Genomic DNA, 20203 nt, shown 5'->3' with positions numbered 1-20203 from the left:
TTTTAGCTCTTGGCGGGCTCAACAGCAGCTGCGCAATCACCCCCTTATCCTCCATACTCTGCAGGTGCGTCCCAGGGAGGGGGCAGGGGTGGGGTAGACGGGGCGACCCGTGGGGGCGGGGCCTAGGCCTTTCCAGCCCCTTTCCTGGCGTCACCCTTCACGCCTTTCTTCCCAGTGCTGTGTCCATACTAGGTCAGCGGCTAGCCTGGCTGGCCGGGGGCGGGGCGTCTGCCTGGGTGGGGCCCACCGGGGCTGGGAACCGGGACTCGGGCTGAGGCCTCCCGGACCACGGAGAATCCACGCTGTCGGGGGCAGGACCCAGGAGCGGGAGGAAGCCGTGGAAACTCAGCGCCTTCTTGGCTCCGCCCTTAGCCCCGCCCTACTGCGGCGTTTAAGGGTCTCTTAGCAGGTGGCTACGCTCGATGCAAAGTCGGGGGACTGTTAGGGCAGGGAACACTCGCAGACCGTCTAGGCTAGGCCAGTGTCACTCTTTATTATGGGGAAACTGAGGAACAGAAAGGGCCTGTTTCTAGGTCTTACATTACCAAGACTGAGGTGCAGGGGCGGTCCTGGGTCCCCCGCGCCGAGGCTGGGAAGGGCACGCCTCGGAAGGGTGGTTTGGGGTCGGTGGTTTCACAGTGAGTGTGTTTGAAGCCAAATGGCAGGAAACCGTTACCCGCCCTCGTAGGCCCGGCTAGTGGGGACCCCAACTGCCTGCGGCTGCCCCTCCCAAGTTCCTCCCTGCCGGCCCGGCCTCCAGGCCTCCAATCTCCAAGCTGCGGAAAACCCACCGCCACCTGCGGCTTTCCCTTTCCATTCGGCCCTGTGGGGAGCCAGGCTTCCCGGGCCGCGTTCCTCCTGTGAGAACTGGCCCCCCGCCCCCATTCCCAGATCCAGGCTGCCTCTCCAGGTAGCCACGATTTCATTCCTCGCTCCCCACAGGCCCCTCTCCCCAAAATGTTCCCATTCTTGTCCTAGCCCCTCCCCCAGACGATCTCAAGGACCCGCTGTCCCCACGCCCCGACCACCACCAGGCCTGTGCCTCCCGCTGCCTACAGGAAGACGCCCGGTCCCGGGCCGGGTTAGCCCCGTGGGAACGGTTTGTCTCGAAAACAGGAACCCGGGCTGGGGGCTGGGCGGGGCGCCCCTTCCCCACCGCAGTCCGCTTCCTGCCCCTCCCGGCTTCCTCCGCCCGACACCCAGGCAGGGCGGGGGGCACTGGGGCGTTAGGGTGGGGGGAGGGGCTCTTCGTTTGGGTCCCCCCTCCGCGTCCCGCGGGGCCTGGTCTCCGCTCGCCTACCCTTGGGGCAGCCAGTGGCGCAGCCCCCAGCCCACTGCCCTGGCCTCCGGGGCGGCGCGGCAGAGGAGGGGCTAAGCTGCCGCAGAGACCGCCGCTTGCGGGGCGAGAGGGAGCCCCCAGTGGGGGAGGCGCAGCCGGTGGTGCGGAGCCCGGCGCAGGGGCGGAGAGGGGAGGGGGCGGCCCGGCGCGGGGGCGGGGCGGCGGGGAGCGGGGCCGCGGCGCGGAAAGCGGGCGGGAGCCGCAGCCGCAGCGAGGCCGGCGGGCGGGAGCGCACGGAGGTGGGGCCGGTCGGGCCGGTGCGGGCTCCTTGCGGCAGGTCCCAAGAGTGAGTGAGCGAGCTCGGGCGGGGCTCCAGGCAGAGGAGGGCGCCCCCAGGGACCCCCACCGGGGCGGCGCAGGCGGGTTGGGGGCGGCGCGCGGGTGGGGAGTCTGCGGCCAGGGTCGGGAGAGGAGCAGTGGCCACGAGAGCTGAGGCGCGCTAGACCCCCCGGAGGGCGGGGGACCTCCTCGGCGCACCAGGCTTTTCCCAGCCAAGTCCCAGCGGGGCCCTCCCCCGCGAACCCCCATTTGACAGATGAGAAAATTGAGGCTCCGAGAGGCAAAGTGATTCTCAAGGTCACACGAGGAAGCGGCAGAGCCAGGCGGGGACGGCTCTGGGTGGCTCCTAGGAAAAGTCCACCTAAGAACTCAGTCCTGGAGCTCCCCGGTCTTCCAGCCGAGGGTGGGGGGAGTCTGTGTAGGGCTGGGGTACCTTTCCGTGGGGCAAGGCTCTGCCAAAATCTGGAAGTGAGGGGAGTCAGGACGCTGGGGCCGCAGGGCGGGGCTTGTACCGCAAATGGGAGGGGGGCGACGGAATGGGCGTGCGCACCCACGGGGGTGTGTGCATGTGTGTGGGAGTGTACATGCGTGGAGAGGCACTGCCTTGCGTGTGTGCACACGTGTGAGGATGTCAGCGCCGCTGTGGCCGCGGGACTCGAGGCTGGCCTGGCTCAAGTGAACAGCGGGTCCAGAAGGCGAGCTCGTCTGCGGGTTTGCATTCTGGGGTAGACAGCTGGGTATGTGTTCCTGAGGGTTCCTTCGTGCAGGTGTGCCCAGGGCGTCGGTGCCATTGTGTGTGGGAGACTGAGGATGGGAGGCCGGTGCCTGTGGCCCGGTGCGTGTAAGTGCGGGCGCCTGCATCTCCACGTAGGTCCTGGGCCTCCGACGAATAACTTGGGTGTGGAGAGAGTGTTTGCCCCTGCCAGGATACGTATGACCCCGCCAGTGACCGGAGTTGCTAATGGTGTCATACACGCACCGGCCACCCCCGGCGCGAGCGCCCCCCTCTGGACACCCTGCTTCTTGCGCGCTCACAGTTCGCCTGTACGCGGGGGGCCGGGGCTGGGGTCAGGAGCAGGGATAGGGAGGAAGATGGCCTGTGGACGAGCTGAGCTGGGAGCCCTGGGACCTTTGCAGTGGTGGCCAGGGAGCGCTCAGTTCCCAGGCTCAGTCTTCCCGCTGACGCCTCCTGGTCGCAGCGGGCTCCCCCCGCCCTAGGAATGTTCCTCTCCCATCTAGTCCGCCTCCCCTAGGACAGGCCCCTGGGGGCCGCCATAACCCCGCCTCGCCTTCCCGGGCTCCCGAGAGGGGGCGAGGCGGGCAGGACGCCTGGGTTCTCTCCTCCCCCTCCCATCCCAGGGAGAAATTCCTCCGAGGTCCCCTCAGGCTCTGGGTTCCCAAAATAACCCTGCGGGGGAAGGGAGGCTGTGGAGGGAGGGAAGCGGGTGGGGCACAGAGCGGAGCTTCGGGGTGCTGCAGGTGCCTCTGGGGAGAGGGCGCGAGGAGAAGGGGGCCTGCGGGGCCTGGGGTGCCAGCCAGCCCTGGGATCCTGGCTCGTCCCCATCCTTGTGAAGCCCTTCGGCCCTTCCGGGACTCCAAGGGTAGGCCGGAAGCCTCTCGGCGGGTTCGTTTCCCAACTGGAGGGTTGCACCATCCCGGGCCAAACCGTTTAACCCCGGGAGTGGCCGCGGTGGACAACTCCGCCCCTGCCCAGCAGGGGGCGTGCCTGCCCCGCCCCGTTCCTGCCCGCAGGGCCGCTCCCGCGCCCGCGCCTCCGCAGACTCCCGCTCTGCCTCTCCCGGGACAGGGGTTCGGTCCGAGCCCGGTGGGAGGCTCCGGGAGCGCAGCTTGGGCCCAGGCCACCCCGCGCCAGCGGCCATGGCGGGCACCCTGGACCTGGACAAGGGCTGCACGGTGGAGGAGCTGCTCCGCGGGTGCATCGAAGCCTTCGGTGAGTAGCTAGGGAGGGCACACGGACCTGAGCCCAGCCCGGAGTCTGAGCCTGGGTCCCTGCCTCCCAGGCACCCTCCAAGGTACAGCCCTGGTCCCGACCCACCCAGCTCATCAGCGTGCAGTCTCTAACGAAAGCCTCCTCTGCATCGCAGGGCAGACACGCACGCCCTTCACAGATGAGGTTTCCCTTGTCCAGCCTTCCCCAGCGGCGGCGAAGGGAGGGCCGGGTCCCGGACTCTGACAAATGAGGGGCATTATCAGTCTCCCGGGGGATCCGGAGGAACTTGGTATCTCCGGCCTGAGAGCTGTTTCCGGACAATGGGGGGCGGCTTATCTGGTGAAGGGGTGCCCCTTCCTCCAAGCGCTCAGGAAATGACCTCTGGATTTTTGACCCTGGGGAACCCAGGCTCCTTCCGCCCCAGCTGGTTCCCCTCCGGATGATGGGCGGCTCGGGCGCTCCCCTCCTCCAGTTCTCAGAGCCTGCCTATCCGTCGCCCACCCCACCTTTCCTCTCTAATTTGCCTTCTGCTCTCGGAGACCTGGGCAAGCAGGAGGTGGGCGGGGTCGGGCGTGCACCCGAGGGGCTGACACCGGGCGGGCTGCGGGGTGGGAGTGAGGCCTGGTCGCTGCGGACCCAGCTCAGCCTCTTGTCTTTGACCCTTCCGAGTCAGATGACTCCGGGAAGGTGCGGGACCCGCAGCTGGTGCGCATGTTCCTCATGATGCACCCCTGGTACATCCCCTCCTCTGAGCTGGCGGCCAAGCTGCTCCACATATATCCTTCGCCGGCCTTGCCAAGGCGCCCGCCGTCGGAGCCCATGCTCAGCCCCTCTGACCAGCCCAGGCTCAGAATCAGCCTGGCCCCTAAGCATAGGCCGCTTCTTATCCCAGAGCTCAGGCATCCCCCAGCCTCCAGCTAGGGCCCAGGCTCTGCCCCCTCCTCACTCACCCCTGGTGACCCCGCTTTGCCCCCAGGCTCTGTCCCCAGCAGAGCCCTTGCCCTCCTCCTGAGTCTAGGGCCTGCCCCAGCTCCAGGCCCGGTCTACCTCCTGCATCTCTCTCAGAGCCTGGCTCTGCTCTCAGCCTTCCTCCGCACCTCATCCTTTACCCCCACCTCCAATCCCCCCAGAGTGCAGGCCTCACCCCCAGCATCCCACCTGAGAGCAGGCCCCATCCCTAGAACTCCTAGAGCCAGGCCCCGCCCCCAGCCTCCATCCACTTAGGCCTCCCTTTCTAGAGTTAGGCGGCCTCCTTAACTCTCTCCTTTACCTACCAACAATCCCGGAAGGACAACTCCAATTCCCTGCAGGTGAAAACATGCCACCTGGTCAGGTGAGTCTTTCCCCAGGGCTCTGGCTCCTCCCCATTCTCCCTTCTCTCTGGCTTCAGGCTGGCCTGAAGGAGGGGGCAGGGTGCTGCGCTTCTGGGAGTGGGTTTGAACCCTGGTTTGTCCGGGTGGGCTGGGCTGCCACAGGCTCACCCCTTCATGGGTCTGGACCTTCCATTTCTTTTCTGCGCAGTGCGGGTGGTTGTCTCAAGGGTCTCATGTACACTTGGAGAAGGAAAGAGCTGGAACCATAGTTTGAGGCTCCTCCGTGGGTGACTGCAATCTAAAATAGTGCCTTGCAGCCCGCTGGGTGTTGATGGAGGGGCTGTTTTGGGTGACTCCCTGCTCCTCCAGGTACTGGATCTCTGCCTTCCCAGCGGAGTTCGACTTGAACCCAGAGCTCGCTGAGCAGATCAAGGAGCTAAAGGCTCTGCTAGACCAAGAAGGGAACCGGCGGCACAGCAGCCTCATCGACATAGACAGCGTGTGCGTGGGGGGAGCAGAGAGGGCTGGGGGCACTCACTATTCTATACCATCTTTGCTTAATAAATGTCTGTTGAATTGAATGAGTGAGGGTCATGTCACTCTCTCGCTTAAAACCTTCCATGGCTCCATATTGCCTTCAATATGCCTCCTCTGGGCAGCCTTGGTGTTTGTGCCTCATCTTCCACTGCCCACTGCCATTCCCACACACCTCCTCCTGCAGCCGAGTGGGTCCCCTCCCCATGGCCTGAGTTCCAGAGTCCTTTCCCACCATGGTGCTCTGTTCATATCATCCCCTTGCTGCCTCCTCCATGTTACCAAGCCTCAGCTCAGGCATGAAGTCTTCATGGGCTCTGAGGGTTCAGGGCTCTTCCAGGGTAGAATTTGTCATTGCCTCCTCTGTTCTCCATGGCACTTTGTACAGAGTCCTGTACAAAGACCTCTGTACATGTGTCACGCTGTTTTGTGATCATATGTTTCTGTGTCTGTCTCCCTCAGTAGACTGTGAGCTCCTCGAGGGCAGGAACCGTTGTCTTACTCATCTCTGTATTCCCAGCGCCTAGCACAGTGCCTGGCACAGAGTACGTTGTTCACAAACGTGTGTTGAGTGCATGACGGGGTGTGAGGAGAGGTGGAGGAGTTCCTGGGACTGGGAACATTTGTGCCTAGGACAGTGCCTCACATTGTGTAGGTGTAGGTCCTCAGTCAGCATGAATGGCGTGTCCGTGTGAGCGGGGGATCACGAGCAATGCACGTGTTCAGCAAAGGGCTCACTCCCCCTGTCCCTACAGCCCTACCTACAAGTGGAAGCGGCAGGTGACTCAGCGGAACCCTATGGGACAGAAGAAGCGCAAGATGTCCCTGTTGTTCGACCACCTGGAGCCCCTGGAGCTGGCGGAGCATCTCACCTACTTGGAGTATCGCTCCTTCTGCAAGATCCTGGTGCGGCCCAAGGGTGGGAGTCAGGGGTCCAGGGTGGGCTGGAAGGGGGTTTTGGAGGGGCAGGGTCCCTGGAGTAGGCTGGGTCACAGGGTTCATCAGGGGTTTCAGTGTAACCGAAGGATGGCTGGAGGGTGAGGAGTGGCCACTGGTGAGCGGGGAGGTTGGGAAGGGGCTGAGGCCACTCCTCCTGCCTCCAGTTCCAGGACTATCACAGTTTTGTGACTCATGGCTGCACTGTGGACAACCCTGTCCTGGAGCGGTTCATCTCCCTCTTCAACAGCGTCTCACAGTGGGTGCAGCTCATGATCCTCAGCAAACCCACAGCCCCGCAGCGGGCCCTGGTCATCACACACTTTGTCCACGTGGCGGAGGTGCCTGCCCCTCCCTCCCTGTGTCTCCCAACTCTCCCCACATGCCAGTCAGGCCAACCCTTCCTTTCCCCTAAGCCATTGCCTTCTCTCCAGAAAGGCTAGGCCAAATTCTGGGCCCACTCAGTGACTCCCTGCCTCTCCTCCCCATTTGCCTTGCAGAAGCTGCTGCAGCTGCAGAACTTCAACACACTGATGGCAGTGGTCGGGGGCCTGAGCCACAGCTCCATCTCCCGCCTCAAGGAGACCCACAGCCATGTTAGCCCTGAGACCATCAAGGTGCCTAGGACTGGGGAGCGGCTGCTGCTTCCCGGATCTGCCTTCACTGGGTCCACCCAGCAGCACTGGGGGCTGGACACAACTGTCCTCATTTGACAGATGTGGAAACAGGCTCAGAGGGGTTCAGTGCTTTTCCCAGTTTGCACAATGGCAGCAGCAGAGTAGGGACTCAGGTTGTCCTGGACCCCAAAGCTTAATTTTTTTTTTTTTTTTAAGACGGGTTCTCTGTTGTCCAGACTGGAGTGCAGTGGTGCAACCACAGCTCACTGCAGCCTTGAACTCCTATGCTCAGTGAATCCTCCCACCTCAGCCTCCTGAGTAGCTGGGACTACAGGTGTATGCTGTCATGCTTGGCTAATTTTTGTATTATTATTATTATTATTATTTTTCTGAGATGGAGTTTTGCTCTTGTTGCCCAGGCTGGAGTGCAATGGCTTGATCTTGCCTCACCACAACCTCCATCTCCTGGGTTCAAGTGATTCTCCTGCCTCAGCCTCCTGAGTAGCTGGGATAACAGGCATGTACCACCATGCCCAGTTAATTTTGTATTTTCAGTACAGATGGGGTTTCTCCACGTTAGTCAGGCTGGTCTCAAACTCCCGACCTCAGGTGATCCACCTGCCTCAGCCTCCCAAAGTTCTTGGATTACAGGCGTGAGCCACTGCGCCCGGCTTTATATTATTATTCTTATTATTTTTGTAGAGATGGGCTTTTGCCACAATACCCAGTCTGGTCTCGAGCTCCTTGGCTCAAGTGATCCACCTGCCTTGGCCTCCCAAAGTGCTGAGGTTATGGCATGAGCCATTGCGCCTTGCTACTTTTCCTTCTCTTTCATTTATTATTATTTTTGAAGTACTGAATAATATACATGTCGAAAAGTCTGTAAAAATATATGAGGCCAAGTGTGGTGGCTTACGCCTGTAGTCCCAGTGCTTTGGGAGGCCGAGGGGGGCGGATCACTTGAGGTCTGGAGTTGTAGACCAGCCTGGCCAACATGGTGAAACCCCATCTCTACTAAAATACAAAACTTAGCTGGGTGTGGTGGTGCGCCTGTAATCCCAGCTACTTGGGAGGCTGAGGCAGGGGGAGAATTGCTTGAACCTGGGAGGTGGAGGTTGCAGTGAGCCAGGACTGCATCATTGCGCTGCAGCCTGGCCGACAGAGTGAGACTCTGTCTCAAAAAAAGAAAAGTATATAAAAACATACGAATAGGCTGGGTGTGGTGGCTCACCCCTGTAATCCCAGCACTTTGGGAGGCCAAGGTGGGCAGATCATGAGGTCAAGAGATCGAGACCATCCTGGCCAACATGGTGAAATCCTGTCTCTACTAAAAATACAAAAATGATCTGGGTGTGCTGGCAGGTGCCTGTAATCCCAGCTACTCAGGACGCTGAGGCAGGAGAATCACTTGAACCTGAGAGGCAGAGGTTGCAGTGAGCCAAGATTGCACCTCTGTATTTTGGCCTGGCGACAGAGCAAGACTTCATCTCAAACAGACCAACAAACAAACCATATGAATAGTTTAAAGAAAAATTGTAAAGAAAATGCTGTGTAACTACTGGCAGGTTGGGAAATAGAATCTTCCCAGGACCCAAAGCGCCCAGCACCTTAGAGCATAGCTCCCTCCCCGAGATTTTGCCATGACGATCTTGCTTTTCTTTATAGCTTCACCACCTAGGTATTCAGCCCAAAACAATGTGGGCTTTTTGTCGTCTGTTCTGAACTTTCTATGAATGGAATGTTGTTTGTGTTATTGTATGTCTTGCTTCTTTCATTCCACATGGTTCTGAGAGTCTTTTCATTCTGTTATGTGGAGCAATTGTTTTTTTCATTTTCATTGCCATATAATATTTTATTGTAAGTCTACCTCAGTTTATTTATTTATTTATTTATTTATTTATTTATTTGAGACAGAGTCTCACTCTGTTGCCCAGGCTGGAGTGCAGTGGGATCTCAGATCACTGTAGCCTCCACTCCCAGGTTCAAGTGATTCTTGTGCCTCACACTCCCAAGTAGCTGGGATTACAGGCTTGCACCACCACGTCTGGCTAATTTTTTGTATTTTTAGTAGAGACAGCGTTTCACCATGTTGCCGAGGCTGGTCTCCAACTCCTGAGCTCGAGCAGTCGGTCCACTTTAGCCTCCCAAATTGTTGGGATTACAGGCGTGAGCCACCACGCCTAGCCTACCCCAATTTATGTATTGATTCTATTGTTGAATGTTGGGATTTTTCCAGTTTTTTTTTTTTTAGATGGAGTTTTGCTCTTAGTGCCCAGGCTGGAGTGCAATGGTGTGATCTTGGTTCACCACAGCCTCTGCCTCCTGGGTTCAAGTGATTCTCCTGCCTCAGCCTCCTGAGTAGCTGGGATTACAGGTGCCGGCCACCACACCTGGTTAATTTTGTATTTTTACTAGAGACAGGGTTTCTCCATGTTGGTTAGGCTGGTCTCGAACTCCTGACCTCAGGTGATCCACCCGCCTCAGCCTCCCAAAGTGCTGGGATTACAGGCGTGAGCCACTGCGCCCAATGGGTTTTTCCAGTTTGGACAGGGCAGCTGAGTACCTTCTTCCAGGTCATTGTCCTTGCCTCCCTGAGCCTCTGTTTATTTTTCTGTTAAATGTTGATGATACCCTGCATCCAGACCTGGTTTAGAGGTGGGGTGTGTTTGGCAGTGGGTATTGCCTTGAATTCATGGCAGTGGATTCAACCCCAGGGGCTGAGAGAGCCAGTTCTGGGGGAGAGTAAGGGAGGATTTTACTCTTTCCCTTGTCTCTGACCCTGTCCCTGACCCTGACTCCAAGGCTGAGGTGAGGAGGATAGCTGGAGGGGTTATGACCCTATGCCTTTTGTTCCCCAGCTCTGGGAAGGTCTCACAGAACTAGTGACTGCGACAGGCAATTATGGCAACTACCGGCGCCGTCTGGCGGCCTGTGTGGGTTTCCGCTTCCCCATCCTGGGTGTGCATCTCAAGGACCTGGTGGCCCTGCAGCTGGCACTGCCTGACTGGCTGGACCCAGCCCGGACCCGGCTCAACGGGGCCAAGATGAAGCAGCTCTTTAGCATCCTGGAGGAGCTGGCCATGGTGACCAGCCTTCGGCCACCAGTACAGGCCAACCCTGATCTGCTCAGCCTGCTCACGGTGAGGAGCAAGGGGCAGGGAGGTGGGGAGCTGGGCACCAGGGGCTGACAGTTCCTGAGGGTCCTAGCTGTGGGCGTGGCCTGGGGCTCTGGGTTCTGGCCAGGAACTGAGGTCTGGCCTGGGCTCTGGGGATTGGAGTGGATGCTGAGGAGGGCTTCAGGCTCTGGTCTGTGGACTGAGGTCTGATCTCCAGGCTGGCATGTGGACTGTGGCAGTTTGAGCTGGGCCTGAGTCCCGGGTTAAGTTCTGACAGTGAGTTGTGTTCTAGGGCTGGGCTAAGCTCTGTGTTCTGTGGGCTGGGGTGGTTTCTAAGCATGGCCCCAGCTCGGAGTGAAGTTCTGGGCTTGGCTTTGCACTTGGTCTTGGGGTCTAGGGTGGGAGTTACATTCTGGTTTAGATCCAGATGAGGTTCTAGACATTGGGCTGGGGCTTAGGTATTAGGGTTTGGAGTGGGCTCTTAGCTGCTTCTGGGCTCTGGACGGGATCAGGGTTGAAATCAGAGCTTGTGGCTGGGTTCTGACCTGGTTTCTTCGCTGAGATCTTGGCAATATTTGTGTTCAATGTTTGGGTCCACGCTGTGGTCTGATCTGTGTGCTGGGACGGCGTGCGGTTGCTGTGTGCTGTGTTCTAAACCAGGCTTTGTCTTGAGTCTAGCTTCTGACTCTAGCTCTGGGCTGAGCTGTGGCCTCTAGGTAGAACTTTGGCCCTGGGGTCTGTGGCTGCGGGCAGAGGCCAGTGGGTGTGATGAGACCTGTGTGTCCCAGGTTTCTCTGGATCAGTATCAGACGGAGGATGAGCTGTACCAGCTATCCCTGCAGCGGGAGCCGCGCTCCAAGTCCTCGGTGAGAGGGGACTTCCTCCTCCCCACTCTGCCTCTCCCTCCTGAGAATCCCAGGATGTGAGGACAGGAAGAGCTCTTAGCAGCCACCTCACTCATCCTTCTTGAAGGACAGAGGCATCCTGGGGGGGGTGGGCAGTGGTCTTGGGCAGTCTTCCCTCTCCCAGGGATTCCCCTTCCTGTTCCCCTGGGCTCTGGGTTCCCTCTGCCTCTGGCCCTAGCTCAGGCCTGACCATTTCCATAGCCAACCAGCCCCACAAGCTGCACCCCGCCACCCCGGCCCCCGGTGCTGGACGAGTGGACCTCGGCTGCCAAACCCAAGCTGGATCAGGCCCTCGTGGTGGAGCACATCGAGAAGATGGTGGAGGTGAGCTCCCAAGGAGCCTGAGCAGTGTGGCGGCAAGAGCCCAGTTTGCCGGAGCACTGCCCTGGGAGCCAGCATGAGTGTTCTGTTCAAGACCCAGCACTCAGCCCCCAGGAGTCACAGGGCCTGGCAGGCCAGCTTCATGGGGCTGAGGCACCCATGGGTAGGGCGGGGGTATGGAATGGGGGCAGTGTTGGAGACCTCTCTGAGACACACCTCATCACAGGGACTGGGAACATGGGAAGGGACAGGACCTGACGTCCCCTTTACTCTCCCCTCTCCTGGCTCTGTGTGTCCCTCTGTGTGCCCCAGTCTGTGTTCCGGAACTTTGACGTCGATGGGGATGGCCACATCTCACAGGAAGAGTTCCAGATCATCCGTGGGAACTTCCCTTACCTCAGCGCCTTTGGGGACCTCGACCAGAACCAGTGAGGAGGGTTGGGGGCCTGGGGGAGAGGGAAGGCAGCCCAGCCTACTTCCGCCTGGGCTTCAGTTTCCTGTGTGCAAGATGAGGCCACTGAGCCAGATGATCTTGGCCTGGGAAACTGCCAGTGTGGGAAGGGGCGCTTCCTTTTGTGGGGAGGAGAGGCTACCAGCTGTGAAGGCCCAGTGGTATCTCCTGGATTCAGACAAATGGGCGGGGGGCTCCACCCGAGTCTTGGTGGCCTGGGGACTGTGGCTATAGAAGTGCTCACAGCTCACAGCTGTCAAGAAGTATGGGCAAGTCGAGCTCCTGGATAGCTTGTTTTAATGAATAGATAAGAAAGGTTTGTAATCAGCAGCACCCACTTGCGTATCAACAATTCATATGTGGACAATTTGGAAAAACAGCTGGTTCTCTGAAGTAGGTTAGACATGCCCTCTGCAGCCGTATTCATGCCCTATTTTTGCTAAGCAGACAAAGCTCTATTCAAAATTTACAGTCCATCTCAGGTCGATTTATTTTTTAATGTTACCTGTATTTCAAAAATCTGTTGTTTTTTATTTGCTCATTACAGAAATCCATGGTAAAATAAAATGTAGGTAGTAAAATAAATTTATAGTGAGCACAGTGTTTAAAGTAAGAAGTGAGAGTCCAGGCATGGTGGCTCATGCCTGTAATCCTAGCACTTTGGGAGACTGAGGTCAGAGGATCGATTGAGGCCAGGAGTTCAAGCCCAGCCTAAGCAACATAGGAAGACTCTGTCTCTACCAAAAAGAATAATAATAATAATAATCATTATTTCTGAGACAGAGTCTCACTCTGTCACTCAGGCTGGAGTGTAGTGGCACAGTCTCAGCTCACTGCATGGAGATGGGTGGTATGTGCCTATAACTCAGGAGGCTGAGGCAGGAGGATCCCTTGAGCCCGGGAGGTTGAGGCTGCAGTGAGCTATGATCACGCCACTGCACTTCGGCCTCGGTGGCTGAGTGAGACCACCCCATCAAAAAACCCGAAAAAGCAAAAACAGGAAGAAATGAAAGTTTCCTGTCTTCTGTTCCACTGGCAGAAGTTGCCATGATTAAACACACTGTGAACAATATTAAGCTTGGCAGCATGTGGGTCTTTTTTCCCAGGCATGTGCACATTGACAGAGATTTTGTTTGTTTGGTGTCCGTTTCATGGACAAACAGGATTAGAGTATAAATCCAGTTCTGCTTGTGGCTTTTATCATAGCTGCTTTATTTCTCCTCCTAGAGTTTAGGCAGAGGTAGTTGAGTTCCATGTTATCTCCCTAGGTTGGTGGGTGGATTTTTATCTAGACCACTGAAAAGTGAGGATGACCGTTTGAGACCTTGAAGGCCTTGGCTTTATGCAGCAGCCTCAGCCTTAACCCTCCACCTCCTGCAGGCCCCAGGCCCTTTGTGTGTGTGTGTGTGTGTGTGTGTGTGTGTGTGTGTGTGTGTGTTGGTGAGGGGGAAGCCCTGGTTGGGTGTCAAAACCTAGCACTGGTTCAGCAGGAGGGAGACCAGCACCCACCCCCAGGACCAGTCCCGGCTCACCGCTTCATTGTAAAGCTCCCTCTTTGTTTCTGGAATTTGAGGGTTTTCATTTCTTTCTTATAAAATTATCTATGCATTTATAGCAATTGTTGATATATCTTCTTTTTTTTTTTTCGAGATGGAGTTTTGCCCTTGTTGCCCAGGCTGGAGTGTAATGGTGCGATCGTGGCTCACCACAACCTCCACCTCCTGGGTACAAGCAATTCTCCTGCCTCAGCCTTCCGAGTAGCTGGGATTACAGGTGCCCCCAACTATGCCTGGCTAATTTTTGTATTTTCAATAAGGACAGGTTTCCACCATGTTGGCCAGGTTGGTCTAGATCTCCTGACCTCAGGTGATCCACCTGTCTCGGCCTCCCAAAGTACTGGGATTACAGGCGTGAGCCGCCAGGCCTGGCCTTTTGTTGATATATCTTTAACCAGTTTCCAGGTACTTGTAGTAGCGGGCTTTTCTTTTTTATTTTTTCTTTTTTTTTTTGAGACAGAGTTTCACTCTTGTTACCCAGACTGGAGTGCAATGGCATGATCTCGGCTCACTGCAACCTCCGCCTCCTGGGTTCAGGCAATTCTCCTGCCTAAGCCTCCTGAGTAGCTGGGACTACAGGCACGCGCCACCATGCCCAGCTAATTTTCGTATTTTTAGTAGAGACGGGGTTTCACCTTGTTGACCAGGATGGTCTCGATCTCTTGACCTCGTGATCCACCCGCCTCGGCCTCCCAAAGCGCTGGGATTATAGGCATGAGCCACCGCGCCCGGCCCTCTTTTCCTTTTTTTAAAATCACCATCTTTTTTTTGAGACAGAGTCACTCTGTTGCTCAGGCTGAAGTGCAGTGGTACTATCTTGACTCACTGCAACCACTGCCACCCAGGTTCAAGCAATTCTCCTGCCTCAGCCTCGCCAGTAGCTGAGATTACAGGCATGCACCACCACGCCCAGCTAATTTTTGTATTTTTAGTAGAGATGGGATTTCACCATGTTGACCAGTCTGGTCTCGAACTCCTGACCTCACCTCGGGTGACCCACCCACCTCTGCCTCCCGAAGTGCTGGGATAGAGGCATGAGCCACCACGCCCAGCCTAAAAACCATCTCGACAGAACTACATGCCTTTTTTTTTTGTCTTCGTTCTTGCTTTCTACTTACCCCTTGATCACAGACATCTTTCCATGTGGGTTAAGGTAGAACTCCCCCATTCATTAGAACAGCTGCAGAGGATTCACTGCGAGGCTAGACCAGCACTGACCTAACCATCCTCCTGCCGATGCACATGTAGACTCTTGCAGCTTTCAGTACGATTATGCACCAGGCTGCCGTGAACGTCCTTTTACTGACCCACTCAGGCCAGTATTTCTGTAGGAGAAATTCCTAGAAGTGGGATAATTGGATCAAAAGATATGCACATTCTAAATTAGGAGAGAGACTGCCAAACTGACCTCAGACAAGGTTGTACCAGTTTGCACCCCCATCAGCAGCGTACAAGTGCCTGCTTCCCAACTTCCTCGCCAACAGTGGATGCTATAAAAAGCTTCACAATTTTGCCAGTCTTCCTGGCAAATGGTATCTTGGTTAAATTTGCATTTCTTTAATACTAATGGGGGTAGGGTATCTTTTCGTATGTTTATTGGCCATGTATTTCTTCTGTCAATTGCCTGTTCAGATTCCTTGTCCATTATTCTACTGGGTTTGTTGGTCTTTTTCTCATTGATTTTTAGAATCTCTGTTAATGGATGTTAACCCTTTGCTGTTGAATGTGTTTGCAAATATTTTCTCCCTGTCTGTCATTTATGTTGTCTTTTTCCACATAAAATTGAAAAACTTTTGTGTGTTCAATATGTCAGTCTTTTCCTTTATGGCTTCTCAGATTTATGTTCTGTGTAGAAAGGCCCTCAGCCCCTCAAGATTATACAATTATTATATCTTTTTTTTTCTTTTTTTTTTTGAGACAGGGTCTCTCACTATGTCACCCAGGCTGGAGTGCAGGGGCATGATCTTGGCTCGTAACAACCTCTACCTCTCAGGTTCAAGCAATTCTCGTGCCTCAGCCTCATGAGTAGCTGGATTATAGGCACGTGTCACCAGGCCTGGCTAATTTTTGTATTTTTAGTAGACGGGGTTTTGCCATGTTGGCCAGACTGGTCTCAAACTCCTGACCTCAGTGATCTGACTGCCTCAGCCTCCCAAAATGCTGGGATTATAGGTGTGAGCCACTGTGGCCGTTCTGTCTTACATCTTTTCAGTTAATTTTGTAATTTTATTTTTTACATGAGTGTCTGTATAAAGTCCAGTGAGAATTTAGTTTTCATGCACAGTGTGAAGGAAGAATGTAGGCTTATATATTTTTCATTTTCTTTTTTTCTCTTCTTGCTCTGTGGCCCAGGCTGGAGTATAGTAGTCAGCTCTTGGCTCAGTGTAAGCTCCGCTTCCTGAGCTCAACTATTCTCCTGCCTCAGCCTCCTAAGTAGCTGGGACTACAGGCGCCAGCCATCATGCCTGGCTAATTTTTTTTTTTTTTTTTTTTTTTTTAGTAGAGATGGGATTTCACCATATTGTCCAGGCTGGTCTCAAACTCCTGACCTCATGATCGGCCAGCCTCTGCCTCCTGAAGTGCTGAAATTACAGGCGTGAGCCACTGTGCCCCGCCCTATATTTTTTCTAAATGGCCAGTTATCCCAATGCTCCCTTGATTTGGAGGACCACCTGGATTATACATTATGAGCCCCCTCATACAGCAGGTGGCAGTGTCAAATGAGGGCCAGTCGATGGGAAATAGCACCTGGTGGCTGAGGACTTTGCTGTCTGTGCGGACACTGTTGTAAGCACTTGACGTGCGTTATCTAATTTAATCCTCACAAAAATCCTATGAAACGTAAGAATGATCATTATACCCATTCATAGATAAGGAAAGCGAGGCACAGGGAGACGACCCAGCTGCGGTTCAAGAGGCAGGGAAGCAGAGCTGCGATTTGAACCAAGGTCTAGAACACATGCTCATTCTTTCCCTAAAATGTACTCAAAGGTGAAGAGGGGCTTCTGCAGAAAGCCCTGGGCTATGTGGGAAACCCTGGATTTACAGGGCTCTTTCCAGCACGATGATGCAAGAGTGAAAGGGATGCGCGTTTTCCCAATCTCTCCTGGTCCCAGAACTCGTTACAGCTCAGGGCTCCCGACTGGTGTTGCACAGTACACTTCGGGAGCCCGAGACTGATGGTTCCATGGAAAGTACACAGTCCTTTTAGTTTACATACCAAGTGGTGAAGTGGGCAGGGCAGGCCACTCTTCTGAGAAGGAAAAGGGACAGGTCCAAGACCACACACTGGTAGGTGGCAGTTCCCACATCTGCCTGACCCCTAGTTCAGAATGCCCTTGGACTAGTCCTAGTACTCTGCTCTAGAAGTCCAAAATCAGGAGTTCCATGAGAACCTTTGATTTGGTAGGGGGTTTCCCAGTGGGATGGGTTAGGCCAGCGGTGGGCGGTCCTGGGGAGGACCCGAGCTGAGGCGCCGACCCTCCACAGGGATGGCTGCATCAGCAGGGAGGAGATGGTCTCCTATTTCCTGCGCTCCAGCTCTGTGCTGGGGGGCCGCATGGGCTTCGTACACAACTTCCAGGAGAGCAACTCCTTGCGCCCGGTCGCCTGCCGCCACTGCAAAGCCCTGGTGAGCGCCCCTTTCCCGGCTCACTGTCCAAGCCACGCCCCTGTAGCCCCGGCCCCGCCCTCCCTTCGAGCCCCACCTCTGCGGGAGCCTTTCTCAACCCAGGCAAACATGGTTAATTCCACCTCCCTCTCCTCCTGCTGTTCTGCCCCGGGCCCTGAGGCGGGCTCTAAAGCCCCAGTCCCACCCTCAAGAAGGAAGAAGCAGAGCCATCACCTCTAAATCCGTCCTCCCACCACGGCCCCTCCTCTATTGCAGATCCTGGGCATCTACAAGCAGGGCCTCAAATGCCGAGGTGAGCTGGAATGACTGGCAGGGCTGCTGGACCGTGTTTTCTTTTTGGGAGAGTTACTATTTTGGTGGGGCAATTGCTTAGGAGTGAAGTACCTTAAAATCAGAGGCACATGGCTGGGCATGGTGGCTCACGCCTGTAATCCCAGCACTTTGGGAGGCCGAGGTGGGCGATCATCTGAGGTCAGGAGTTTGAGACCAGCCTGGCCAACATGGTGAAACCCCACCTCTACTAAAAATACAAAAATTAGCCAGGTGTGGTGGTAGGCACCTGTCATCCCAGCTACTTGGGAGGCCGAGGCAGGAGAATTGCTTGAACCTGGGAGGCAGAGATTGCAGTGAGCTGAGATCGCACCATTGCACTCTAGCCTGGGGGACAAGAGTGAGACTTTGTCTCAAAAAAACAAACAAACAAAACAGAACACAAAAACCCACAAAATCAGAGGTGCAAGATGATCCATGTGAAGGGAGTGGCCTTTAAGAGGCCATTTATTTTGGCGAGGCATCTGCCCAGGAAGAGAGAACGTGGGTTGGGAGAGGGAGTAGACTAACAATTACGAGAATGAGAACACTTTGGAAGGGGACTTTTATTCTGGTGGGGCAGCTGCTCAGGAACAAACGTCCCTGGGGAGGGGTGCATGCCTGTGGGATGGGATGGAGGGTTTTCTGACCAATGGCCCTGACTGGGCTCTCCATTTGCCCTCCCCCAGCCTGTGGTGTGAACTGCCACAAGCAGTGCAAGGATCACCTGTCAGTGGAGTGTCGACGCAGGGCCCAGAGTGTGAGCCTGGAGGGGTGTGCACCCTCACCCTCACCCACACACAGCCACCATCACCGCGCTTTCAGCTTCTCCCTGCCCCGCCCTGGCAGGCGAGGCTCCAGGCCTCCAGGTAAGAGGGAGTCATCTGCACCCTGTGGAGGGAGGGATGCAAAGCCATTGTGGCAGAGTATTAACTGATGCAGGATGGAAGCCATTCCAAAGCGCGTAATTCTCTTTTTGTGGTGGGACAATAAAGAAGGGACAGGTAAGGGTGCCAGAAAGTGGCCAGAGAGCCCTGGATCTTCCAGGCTGAGGTGAGAGACCCTCATTTTTTTTTTTTGAGTTGGGGTTTCACCATGTTGATTAGGCTGGTCTCAAACTTCTGACCTCAGGTGATCCACCCATCTCAGCCTCCCAAAGTGCTGGGATTACAGGCGTGAGCCACTGCGCCCAGCCAAGACCCTAATTTATAAAGAGGTATAAAAGTGAAAGAGGCTTCAAGATTCCAGTTACAGCCTTATTTTGTTGGCATGATTAATGAAGGGTTGGAGAAGTTGTTATGTGAGCCATTGGCTTGCCTTTCCCTTTTTCCGCTGCTCTGGAGGCTCTTCTGAGAAAATATCCCTTGCCCTGATAATGCCCTGGAGGCTCTCTTGGGGTCTTTGGTGGTTTTAGGTCAGTTTGCTGAATGGCAATAGGCCAAATGATTATTTTGCTGGGAACACTCTGAACAACTAAAGTTAAACTAGGGTCTAAGGTAGTTGACCACAACCGTTTGGGTTGGCATAAGTCCTTAAAAAGCAGAGGCAGGCACAGGGCATACATCCTCAAAAATAGAAAAGATAAATCTATTTGCATTGAGCCTTCCAGAAGTGCTGGGGTCTAAAATGTAAAATACACACAAAATTGACATTTAAGCAAACAGTGCTGACAAATCTGTGGTTGTGAAAAAGCTGCGGCAAAATGAAAACATAGAAAAAAAGCCTCAAAAACTGGCTGAGCCTGGGTGCGGTGGCTCACGCCTGTAATCCAGCACTTTGGGAGGTGGAGGCGGGTGGATCACCTGAGGCCAGGAGTTCGAGACCAGCCTGGCCAACATGGCAAAACCTTGTCTCTTCTAAAAATACAAAGAAGATCGCTTGAACCTGGGAGGTGGAGGTTGCAGTAAGCCGAGATCGCACCACTGCACTCCAGCCTGTGCGACAAGAGCAAGACTCTATCTCAAAAAAAAAAAAAATGGGCCTTTAGGTCATGCAGGGAATTGATTTTTGGTGGATGGGTCTGCTACTGGCATGATGTAGATGCCTCTGTGGAGAGGGAAAGGGTTGGGACCTGGGAGTGTATTCTGCAGCAATCCCCTCCCAGCAGAGATCCGTGAGGAGGAAGGACAGACGGTGGAGGACGGAGTGTTTGACATCCACTTGTAATAGATGGTGAGTCCTCCCACAGCTGGCACCAGAGCTCCCCACTGAGGGCTGGGGTATGGGTGGGGAGTATCAGGGAAATGGGTGCTCTATCCAAATGGCCCAAGCCAGGTGGGCGTCTACCTTGTTGTTAGGGGGTGTCTTCCTCACAACCTGTTTTTCTCTTCCCAGCTGTGATTGGATCAAGGACTCATTCCTGCCTGAGAGAAAAGACTTCAACCAGAGCAGGGAGCCTGGGGGTGTTGGGGCAGGAGGCTGGGGCTGGGGGTGGGATTTGAGGGTGGCATGCAGCTGAGGGCAGGGCCAGGGCTGGCATCCCTAAGGTTGTACAGACTCATGTGAATATTTGTATTTGCCAGATGGAATAAAAAGGCCCGTGTAATTAACCTCCACCATCAGCGCCTAGAATCCCAGGGCGGGGGTGGGGGGTGCTATACTTTACAGGATGATAATCTTGGGAGCTAGAACTTTGTAGTCAGAGAAACTTGGGAGGTCTAGAATCTCATGTGTCTGGAATCTTGGAGGAAAGAATCTCAGAAGCAGAAAACCTTGGAACAGAATCTTGGGGAGGGTCTAGGGTCTTGAGGAGGCTGGTTCTTGGACATCTAAAATGTGAAACTAGTAGGTCTTTGCACCTGAATTGCAGGGCCCAGTGGTCATGCATACCCGAAGCCTTCAGCCCACGGCCAAAATTCTGTTGCTGGACAGAGGGTTCTTTCAGGCCCTGCTTAGACACTTCCAGCAACAGGGCCCTCACTGCAGGAATCGTGGGCAGGAAAGGG

The 20203-nt window shown here is 55.4% G+C and overlaps 1 protein-coding gene across 22 annotated transcripts; it reads left to right on the top strand.

Moving 5' to 3' along the window:
- The first annotated feature begins 262 nt into the window (after window positions 1–262).
- RASGRP2 (RAS guanyl releasing protein 2) lies at window positions 263–19813 on the top strand. Of its 22 annotated transcripts, XM_078341370.1 has the most exons (18): window positions 263–409; window positions 979–1099; window positions 3426–3569; window positions 4243–4345; window positions 4840–4902; window positions 5252–5383; window positions 6172–6322; window positions 6520–6693; window positions 6853–6969; window positions 9828–10109; window positions 10874–10951; window positions 11192–11314; window positions 11624–11739; window positions 16808–16949; window positions 17205–17241; window positions 17948–18127; window positions 19349–19430; window positions 19593–19813. In XM_078341370.1, the coding sequence occupies exons 3-18, from the start codon at window positions 3497–3499 to the stop codon at window positions 19714–19716; spliced, it is 1977 nt and encodes a 658-aa protein (XP_078197496.1). In that variant the 5' UTR covers window positions 263–409; window positions 979–1099; window positions 3426–3496; the 3' UTR covers window positions 19717–19813. The 22 variants fall into 22 exon arrangements, with proteins under 22 accessions (XP_078197496.1, XP_078197502.1, XP_017833729.1 ...); XM_078341376.1 differs by lacking the exon at window positions 263–409 and having other exon boundaries at window positions 800–1099; window positions 19366–19430; XM_017978240.4 differs by lacking the exon at window positions 263–409 and having other exon boundaries at window positions 800–1099; window positions 19363–19430.
- The last annotated feature ends 390 nt before the right edge of the window (window positions 19814–20203 follow it).

This window comes from Callithrix jacchus, chromosome 10, assembly GCF_049354715.1.
Source record: "Callithrix jacchus isolate 240 chromosome 10, calJac240_pri, whole genome shotgun sequence".
In the NCBI taxonomy this organism is placed as follows: Eukaryota; Metazoa; Chordata; class Mammalia; order Primates; family Cebidae; genus Callithrix; species Callithrix jacchus.
This window is presented reverse-complemented; position numbering and strand designations above follow the sequence as displayed.